Genomic DNA, 10,792 nt, shown 5'->3' with positions numbered 1-10,792 from the left:
ATGGACGGCAAGAGAGAAGGTCTGCGGCGAGGTTACGTTAATTCTCGCGTTTTTCACACATTTTGCGAAGTAGAAGCAGGTACAGCGCAAATTGAATTTAACCTATGACATCTGCTATTTGAAGGATATTTGCTAGACTTAACATGGGTTTATATCCGGAGTTTGCCAAGAACAGACAAATGGAACTTAACATATCGATCGAGAAAGCATGTATGTATTATTCGGCTTTCCTGTGATCTGAAGAATTTTGCAGATCTCCTCGATTTGCGTAATTCTTCGGATCATGCTCAGTCTCATCCTGTAATTGCTAATTATGTAGATCTCCCCGTTCTCCATATTCTTCAGACCATACAACAGACTGCGTAGCAGGCGCCAGTCATGTATTTTTACAAGCCGCGCGAGGAGAACACGCGAAGGGGAGAGGAGGCGCCTGCAGCGAAGGCCATAGTTTTCCATTTTCTACGAATTCTCTGACGGTGCGTAGAATGCCATTGGCTAAGAAAGCTTCTCTGGAATTAGTCTGTCACCTCAATGCATTTCTTGTCAGTTAATGGAAATTCAAGTCTTGCAATCAAAATACACGTGCGGCATGACACCCGGCTGAAGAACTGTTTAAATCGTAGTTACAAGAAGTTTTTTTAAAGAGCTTATTTTCGAAAAGCACTGCGCCATCTTTTTTGGTAAAGATCTCTTGGCAGTATTACCAACTAACTCCGAAGAAAGTTTAATTTTCCAGTTATGCATGCGAAGACCGGAACCGTCGTTACGAGCATTGTCGTTATTTCCCCGTTGCAAAGTATTATTTGGGATCAGGCAGCCGAATTCTAAGAGAGTTTTAGAGTGTGTATTTTGAAAGAAAAACTGGACTGTTCAGAAGAAACACGGCAAGGAACGTATCATTGTTCAACACGAATACAGTGGTGTCCTTTGTTGACGACGGGATTGAGGTAAGCCTGTTCGTCCTGTCTGCACTATAACTGTTAATTTAAAATTGCATTGTTTTCTTTATGCATAAAGGTTTTTTTTCCCTTTGGTTTTAATGTTGGTTTCTTGTCGTTAGACGATCTGCTTTCAATCAATTTCTTGTCAGTTGATGTAGCGCTGTCACGTCATTAATTGCGGGAGTAAATGGAAAACCAGGGATTCCGTGGCAGGCGCCCCTCTCCGTTTCTCCCCTCGCACGTCCTCGAGATTTCTTTCTTCGCCCTAACAAACCGGTGCTTTCTACGCAGGCTAATCATACTAAGCCTCATCCAATATTGCTGATTGCTATATACACACTTAGTGATCTTGGTGATTTAAGCAATCTGATTGGTTCGCTATCTCGGACTATTTAACAATTATTCGCCGAAGGCTCAGTTAATATTGTTGAATAATTCCCGAGACGAAGTGGAGGGGATTATTCAACAATGTTAACTGAGCCTGAGGTGAATAATTGTTTTAGTATATTCATATGAAGTGATCTCAACAGAATCAGAAAAGAAACCATTAAAAAACGATTAGTTTGATTGACGGGTGAATTCGTGCGTGAACACGAAGCCGTAAACAGTGGACGCGCAAAAGTTAGATCTTTACCGTATCTTCAAACATGGCAAATGATAGTTTTAATCTTTTTGTATCGATTTTTGTAAGCTTTAGCATCAACGGTTTAACAGAAAATGCCGAAAATTTAATTACTACCCAATTCCGAGTAGAAAAGTAGAATTTTATTTGTTTCTGTCAACTCATCGTGAATGAGAAAGTTTTTTTTGTGTTTCTTTCAATGCTGTCAACAGCAGTTACGATCAAGGTGAGCGTTGTTTATCTGTAGTGTTCTTTGCCTTGTTAACTTGCTGGCACGTACAATATTCGAAAATATTTGCTTTCCTTTTTTCTCCATAAATTAACTTCTATTTATAGACAAAATTGGTCTTGCGAGAAAATCCCGAAATCACAAAACATTGACAAAGCGGCCTTGTTTTCCTTTGTAGTGGTAAACATAGCTTCGAGCGTACAAAAAGTCAGGTACAGTAAGCCACTTCACAGTAAATCACGCTGTTTAAACAGCATGAAGTCTTTTCTTGCCTTCAAAGTCATCAACACTTTGATATTCTTGTATTTTCAAAAAGTTCTTACTATGAAACTTTGGCAAAACACCCAGTTCATGACAGCGATTTTGTTCTGCTTTATATTTACCGCCTAGCGCGGTGAATATAGCATCATAGTTCGAGATCGCGGACCAATCAGATTGCTTGAATCACCAAGATCACTCAGTGTGTATGTATACTAATCAACAATATTCACTTCCTAGCGAGTGGATAATGTGTGACCTCGGTGTTTCTCCCATTTCTTTAAAGAACGATCTTTTAAAAGTCGACAAAATCCTAGGGTTGACTTATTTTAAGGCAAGAAAAGACTTGGAAGGATTCAAAACAGCGTTTTTCCATTTACTGTAGCTGAGTTTTGTGCTCGATGGATTGTTTACAACTCCCGTTTATTCACCTAGAAGAAGCCGTTTCATGAACTAAACGTTTCCTAACAAGAAAATTTGGCCCAAAAATCGAAGTTTATTTCTGAAAAACAAATTTGAAAGCAAATGTTTGCAAAAATTCTGCGTTTCAAGTAAACAGGAAAAAAAACTGTACAGGAAGACGACGTCTTACCTCGAGCAACCGAGCCGCCATTTTTGTCAGCACTTCGTGCAAAGAAAGACACAACAAACCCTTTTGGCTATAAATTTGGCGAGTCAACAAAAAACAACAAAGCTCTACTTTTCTTATCAGGTAAGGAAACAATTCAAACTTTTACCTGTTCCATTGAAGCCATTACGCTGTTGTTCGCGAAGTGATAAACTTGTGGGCATGAATATTGCCATGTTTGAAAATTCTGCAAAGACCTATTTTTAAACTTTCGCGTGATTTGATCCGTCAATCAACTGGTACTTTTTAATAATGGTTTCCTCTCTGATCTTGTTGAGATCACTTCATGTGTATATACTAAAACAATTATTCTTTTCAATCTCGGTGAATAGTGGCTTTAGGAATATTTACCTCGCCGCTTCGCGCCGCGTTAAATAATAGCCACTATTCACCTCGATTTCAATGAATAATTGTTAATGATGCAGATCTCCTCGATCTGAGGAGTTCCGAGTTCATATCATACTCTGCCTCATACAATGGAGAAATCTTTGCCAACGTCATCGTTTGCGTTTTGCTTTATCAGCATAATTACACGGCGCCCTAAGTAATTGAAAGAGCTGATTTAACTTAGAACTCTTTGAAACTTTACGCTCTTTGTATGTGATACTTAAAGCGGCTATGTCACACGCTTATTGGTCGGTTATTTTACGTTTTAGGTCAATTTTATCAGTAAAATCATTAATTAATAACTTTAGTCGGAGCGCTATCAAGTTTTGGTGAGTTTTGTGGTTTGTGGATAAGGAAATGAAAATGGTGTATGCTAATGAGGAAAAAACTTGTTCACATGACTGCTAGCCAATGTTCAAAGAGAAAATACTTTCTTCTGAATTAATAGCATATTCTTTATTAGTTTTGATAACGTACTATGATCGAAGAATCATTCACTCATTCGTCCATTGACAGATAACGCGAGGCGAGCGCTATGCGCTGGTCATTTGCTCAATCCATTGCATAAATTCCTTCACATTTGCGTACACGCCCGGGTATCCTGGTCTGGCACATCCTTTGCCATAACTGACTACTCCTGTCAGGTAAAACTTGCCACCTTCTTGACACACCAAAGGGCCTCCACTATCTCCTTGGCAAGAATCGATCTTTCCTTTTGCGTATCCAGCGCAGACTTTCAACATTTCACCGGTGGGAGTCATGTAGTAAGACTTCTTACACACAGACATAGAGATCAAAGGGACGTTTGCTTTCATAAGGGTAGTAGCTTGTGGGCCACCCTCTCTGATAGTTCCAAAACCAGTAACAGTGCACATTTTGCCAGCTTCGAAGTTGGTGTTTCTACTTGGAAGACAAACTGGTTTCATGTAGTCATTGAATTCCACCTCCCTTTCTAGCTCCAGGAGTGCGATGTCGTAATCTTGTGTTCTTTTATTATACCCTGGATGATTGATTACCTGTGAATAAACATTATTTTATTTCCAAAAAAGTCCCTTAGTTGTCTATTTATCGACAAACATCGACTTAATCGTTATTTTTTCTTTACTCTGTGCTTTATGTGTAAATCTTAGGTTAAGTATTAACCGAAAATATTAGAATGGAGGAGTACACTAGGAAAGAGTGCCAAAAAAGCTATGCATTGACTATTTTTTTTGGCTGATTTGGCCGTTTCACATGGACATCCGCCTATGTCATTTATTGCATCACCTGTGAGCTGCATAAAAAGCTATAAATAGCCAAAAAGACGGATTAAAGTGAATATAAGACTATCAGATGCATATACTATGATCGTGAGTCAGTGTTTGACTAAGCCTAGTTTTGCATAAAATCGGTTAAGAAAGTTTTACCTAAATAGCATCATACCTGGTTATACATACAGCATCATACCTGGTATTTCAGCTTAATTTGAAATACCTACATGTGAAAATTACAAAACTTTTTCGGGTAGTAGTATAAACAAATAATAGCATGATTTGTACGTGATATTTGGCATAAATACCACTCGTGATATTTCAAATTGTCTCAAATTACGTATATCAATTTCGAAATATGATATTTCAAATTGTCTCAAATTACGTATATCAATTTCGAAATATCACTCGTGGTATTTATGCCAAATATTACTACAAATCGTGATATTACCTATACAAATCTTGTCCAAATTACGATTATTGTTAATATTATTATTATTATTGTTGTCATTATTGTTATGAGGCCTATTCCCTACGAAGCTCATGGCAATATTCTCTTCCGAGAGCCTTTCTTCAGACCTACCCGTTTTACAACAATCATTACTTCATTTCCTTCCTCGTTGTTTACGTCAAATTCTCCAAGCAAAACCGCTGTGTCATATGACACCCGCCTTTGGAAGCAATGAGCAGCTGACACTACCCACTTTGGGTCGATCAAAGAACCACCGCAGAAGATCCCGGTACGCCCATAGCCATTCGTATATATGATGCCGACCTGCCAGGGAAACTCTGCAGGCTTGGCTCGCTCACCACCGACAATACGGCTCTGCCTCCCAACACCACAGCTGACGCTTCCCGTATATCGTTTTACAAAGTCGGCGGTGTTTGGCGGTAAATCTGCAACAAAATACAAGGATGTTGCTAAAACGGGCAACGGGCAACGGGCAACGGGCAACGGGCAACGGGCAACGGGCAACGGGAAAATGAAAACAGGAAAAACACCAAATTTGAACCCCAATCCTATCAATGACTTCATTACCAATTCTTTGTTTTGTTTCCATTTTTCGTTTTCCCGATCCCTATTCCCCGTTATAGTAGCGTCCCAGTAAAATATTGGTAAAACCATCATAATATTGTGACAAAAGTGACGCCCTCCTTCAACATTAATAGACAGATATATATGGTTATTATCCTTCCTTATTCGCTATGGAAAGTTGACGTTAGCGAGAAAATTATTTGTAAATGACAAAATCGCAGCTTCTTGTCCAACATATTTACCTCTCGAGCATTGTATCAAAGGTTATAAACAACAAAAATTAACTTTGAAAAAATGTTGCTTGCAAGTTTTCAATACCCAAAATCCGTTTTAATTAATCCTCTACAAGTTTGTCCACCCGAGCCCTCGTTTGTATTTGTTGTGTTATTTATACCATCTTTTATGTTTTCACCGTTTATTTTTATGTTTCACTCAGTTTGGTGGTGGTTCCTACTGCTAGACTTTTGATGAATATCGTGACCTAGCTCCTTTAAGGCTGAAGCTCCCGGGGGAGTACTTCCTAGTAGTAGGCTGATGGGCATGTGGGTCTGGATGGGGTCGCTCTTTCAACACTGGATTAATTGACTGTTATGGGGTTGTATTTTTATAAGAGTTACTAAAATGGGGTCGCACATTTTCAAGATTTTGAGGGTCAGTATGTAGCGATTTAAAAATAGAAAGATTTACACCACACCAAGTTTAACAAATGTGTCAGTTCATTTCAGGATGAGCTAGTTAAATGGCTTTATAAGGTAGATGCATAAACAGAAAGTGAATAAGTTGGGATTGCGGAAATTACTTTTTTCCCAAAGTGATGAAGATGGGGTCTATAATTTGGCAACAGAATAGACCATAATGGTGTAGGGGTTCTGAGAGGCCAGCGGCACAGACCCAGCGAATATTTACCCAAGTAACCCCCCTCCCGGGCTAAAGTTTAATTTAAAAAAATCATAATAATGCATTGCTTAAACAAACAACGTTTTACTAACTTCGGTCTGCCAAAGTAGTAGCTGTTGGTTGAGTAGCACCTGGGGATGGACTGGGAGCTGCAAGAGGAACAAAATGTTTCTTCGATCAACTTTCAGTTAGTTACAACACCCAAGTAACCTTAACGTAACCTTACAAAACCAAGAAAGTCGACTGGTTATCTTATCGTTGATATTCTGACAACTTTACCTATTTTAGGAAGGATGTTGTTCTTGTACATCTCTGGGTCACCATCCGCTCCTCGGGGACTGTAACGAACACAGACAATGTCACCATGAACGGTAGATCGCGCAGAACCAACTCCGATTTCAAACGTACTGTTCCAAACAACCTGTGCAAGTTGTATTTACAAAAAGTTATAGTTTAGTTTGTAATGTCAGGTGTCAAAAGGGAATCGCGCCCAGGGGATACTCCCTATAATGGCCTAAAGGGGGGGGGGGGGGGGGGGGGGGCTTCACCCCGAAAGGAGTGCCTTTGAAGGGTTCAGAGGAATGAAAGGGTAGGGATCTCACTTGTTAATTTATATGAAAGGGTAATGAAAATCTGTTATTTCGGTCAAAAGGCCAAAAGGGGCTAACAAATGCATTTCATGGCTGTGAAAAGTGTGCATCTACCGCAGTTAAAAGGGATACAAAGTTCTAAACTAGGTAGTCAAAGGGGTATCATTTATTTTGTAAATAGAGGGTATACGAAACGATACCTTTTTTGCCGAAAGTACAGTATTTAACTTTGTTAACGACCTCCCCTGCCCCCCCACCCCCTACGGGAATCGGGTTAGAAAAGGATGATGTTCGTGAGTTCGATTGCTTTTGATTTCGCCACGTACAAACGAGATTTAGATGTATAGCTAAATCTGCCTGCTACTTTATACCAGATAAATACCTGTGCAAAGTGGTTGATTGACAACCCATTAGCCTTTGGCATCCCCGTCTTGTAGTTGTAGTTAACTTCTTCAGAGTACCATCGTTGAACAACCTTTGGGCACAAATCAAGGAGAGGGTCGCTCGCTCGCCGGGTAGTAAGGGAAGTGCCATTTACAGAGGCAAGATTTTCTCCCACGTTTTTATAATCAATGGTTTTATTATCATGTTCAAGGACGTCATTCATTGCGAGTTTTTCACACCACTTCTGAGCTTCGTCACCCAACTCTTCGCTCCATAAAAGAGACTGGGCACCATGAAGCTTCCTAAGCTTGTTATGGGCCATCACACAAGCTTTTTCAGAAGCATCGTAAGCGTTGATCCCTGAAAGAGTTTTTTTACGAAAAGAAGATAAAGCCAGACATTTTACTATTTACACGATCCAACCAAATTTTTAGAAATCGATTTAATTGTAAGGAGATACACAAAGGAATTTCGCAACAACTGAAAATATTTGAAAAAAATTCTTCATTTTGTGGTCAGCAATATTTTCTAGTTCGGGAACATAGCTCGGAATTTTGGGTAAATTGTCATCTTTTAGATACAAGCATGAAATCTGGCACACTGATAGTAGTCACTCCAGAAATACAGCGTATATCGTCAGGTTGAAAATTTTTCCTACTTAAAAAGTATCGTATTTAAAAGAATATATCATTTTGTGACATGCCTTACCACTGTTTCGTAGAAGAACGCATATTAATATGTAAGCACAAACTTGAAACAACTCCATAATTCTCTTGGAAACCTTGGACTGAATTCTTTAAAGAAAATTGACCTTCTCTGGAGAAAACATCTAGTGAAAATGTCTGGTGATAATGTCTCTTATACCATCGTTTTAATTTTCCCGTGGTTAAAGATTAAACGATGATGTTGTCGTCCTGGACGAATTATAAAATACTTTGTGTTTAAAACACGCCTACTGTCCAGTTTTTAGGGTACACCTGCTATTTGAAATGCTTAACCAGAAATGATTACACAAATAAGTTCAGCAATTCGTCGACTTAAGTGAGCTGTTTTCATAGTTTTCTTACCCCAAACTCTTCAAGGCGTATGATTGAACCGTGAAAATTTGCCATCCTAAACGTAGCTCAAGATGCCATATATCAGAGTTGTCCTGAGCGGGTGATAGTATGCAGGCCTTGCGCTTCATAAAACATGCCCGCTGTCTTGTTTGACAGCCATATCTGCCATTTTACAATTTATTAAAATGAATGACCTAATATATATGATTCAACAAAGGAATCAGTTTCGAAATTCATTGACTAAAAACTCAGTGGATGGCTTCAAAGATTTCTCAAATACAATTCTCTATACATTAGCACCGATTATATTTATTGTCATTCGTTTTTCCATTGTTTTTATGTCTTCATTTCTTGGTGTATATGAGTTACAGGTGACCAGCCACACGACCAAGGCATGGGCGTTCCAGCACTAGTACACCTGTACTATTCATCCAAGAAATTTTGGTTCTGACAAAATCGTCCCTATGTCCACCCTACTCCCCCCCCCCGCCCACCCCCCCCCCCACCCCTTCATGTAAGCCAAGGTAAAATTTCGCGTTTCTAGCACCCGCGCGTATTGGCGGTAAATCGTATGGTTACCCGTTATTTCAGAGAGAAAAAAACAGCAACAAAGCCGAGTCTTCTTTGTTTTTCGATTTAACTTTAATGTCTACACTTCTTATTAGACCTATTGTTGCTTTTTAACCTTTGTCGCTGCCTTCGCCGTTAAGCATTACACGATTTTATTTTTTTGTTTGATTAAACTCTAAGTGTATTAACGAGAGCATCGCTTTTAGCTCTGGCTAAAGTTTTCTCAACGACCAGTAAACGTATTTCCACTGCTAGAAAGAGCGCCAGTTTGTTGAGAAAGATCAATAATCAAAACTCGATCGCAAACGCTTGCAACGCAAGCTTTAAGAAAAAAGGCAGAAATAAACGAAAACAAGGCCAAATCAGAATCCCCTCCTTAAAGGCAGATTAGCATTTGTGTTTACCATTAGTTTCAGTAGGTTTCCATCTTCAGTCACTGAAAAGATAAGGATAAACGAAAAAAAGAATGATAACTGATTTCGTTTTGTTTGTTTTGCTACGCCGTAGGAATGAAACACGCCCACTCAGTCTTGCCATGCAAGCTCACCTGCTATATTAAACTGCATCACCAGTTCTTAGAATTTTTAAGAATTTTTTTTTCATAGTATTCTCAACTACAATAATATTTTAAAAATATATCTTCAAAATTCTTGGTTTTTGATTTGTGAAGAATCTTCTCTTGCTAAATAAGCGGGGTTTTTCAGTTTTTTCCTTCACGTTAACTGTTAAACAGTTACACAATGTCTTCCTGAGTGAGTGACAACAAACCTCAGTTGGGGTTTGTACTGAACACGCCTTCTGTCCTGCAAGAAGACCAACCTGCTAGTCTGCAATTTATGGCTATAAACTAAAAATGATAAAATATTTGATCTAACAAATATCAGTCCAGAAATTAGTTGACAAATGTAAGATGTTTTGTGTGTAGTTTTCTTAACAACAGTGTAACGTCCATTACCGTGGCTCTAAGCATACTTAATATAATGTTATTCTGATCAGTTTTACTTTTTCCTTAGTATTTTCCTGTTTTCTGTTGTATTACCTATGAGTTACTATGTCCAACCACAAGCCAAAAAATAAAGGTAGGCCGTACCACCAGCAGTACTCCTGCAATCTCTTACCCATTTCGTCTATTTCCCATTTTTAATTATTTAGCATGGCGGGCTGGAAATATCTTTGAGCGGATTTGAATTGGCGTGGAAATCTGTTGTGTTTCGCGTTTTTCCAGCAGTCTTTGTTCGCCTTTTAGTAATACAACAACGAAGAGGAAATGGTAGAAGACTTTTGGGTAAGATGACGAACAATAAACTGAAATGTTAGAGAAAGCGAGATTTTTCTTTCGTTGTGTGTGTCAATTTTGCATGTTATTTCGATCGATGAATCATCTTCACTTTGGAATATCTCTCGTAAACAAATTTTTCGGGTCTTAAAAAATTCCTTTTGACATTCTCGAGGTATTCTAGTTGTCTCATGTGAAACGTTGAGATGGGCCGCACTTCTAGTAGACGGGCCGCGAGATTTTTTTGTGAAGCAATGGTCTGTGGGGGGCTGAGCATGTTATATTTTGGACAATTTCAAACGTTTTTCCCGGCGTTCTCCAACGAATAAGCACTATACTACAACTGTCAACCGACAGAAATGGGAGATCGATATGGGTTTCTGGTTAGTGTCGTTATTGACCTTTTACTTGTTATTCCTGTTATTACTGCAATGAAAAATCCGAAGGCGTCGGTAGTGCGGTAGACCCGACTTTTGCCTCATGTTAAAACGCCATTCGTTCAATTCTTTTCTTTCAAGCGGGTAAATTATGCTGTGGAGGCTTCTTAATCTTGACTGAGCAAGTATCTAGTGTTTTTTTTTCTTTATTCAGTTGTCTCACATTGAGAGGTCATGAAGCTGGGTTTCAAGCATACTGATCCCCTGTGGCCTTTGTTTGACCTCTGAT

At 38.9% G+C, this 10,792-nt stretch overlaps 1 protein-coding gene across 1 annotated transcript; it reads right to left on the bottom strand.

Moving 5' to 3' along the window:
- Positions 1 to 3,598: 3,598 nt before the first annotated feature.
- Positions 3,599 to 8,141, bottom strand: LOC140934158 (trypsin-7-like). Its single transcript, XM_073383833.1, has 5 exons — positions 7,931 to 8,141; positions 7,221 to 7,582; positions 6,528 to 6,669; positions 4,899 to 5,212; positions 3,599 to 4,081 (listed from the first exon to the last, which is right to left on the bottom strand). The coding sequence occupies exons 1-5, from the start codon at positions 7,986 to 7,988 to the stop codon at positions 3,599 to 3,601; spliced, it is 1,359 nt and encodes a 452-aa protein (XP_073239934.1). The 5' UTR covers positions 7,989 to 8,141.
- Between the last annotated feature and the right edge of the window lie 2,651 nt (positions 8,142 to 10,792).

Source organism: Porites lutea, chromosome 4, assembly GCF_958299795.1.
Source record: "Porites lutea chromosome 4, jaPorLute2.1, whole genome shotgun sequence".
Lineage (NCBI taxonomy): Eukaryota > Metazoa > Cnidaria > Anthozoa > Scleractinia > Poritidae > Porites > Porites lutea.
Note: the sequence above shows the minus strand (reverse complement) of the source record. Positions and strands in the feature narration are given on the sequence as shown.

Coding starts and splice junctions, on each gene's coding strand:
- LOC140934158 (XM_073383833.1), bottom strand. CDS start 7,988: ATGGAGTTGTTTCAAGTTTGTGCTTACATATTAATATGCGTTCTTCTA. Junction 5,213..6,527: donor CAACATCCTTCCTAAAATAG/GTAAAGTTGTCA, acceptor ATTTTGTTGCAG/ATTTACCGCCAAACACCGCC. Junction 4,082..4,898: donor TAATGATTGTTGTAAAACGG/GTAGGTCTGAAG, acceptor GTTTATTCACAG/GTAATCAATCATCCAGGGTA.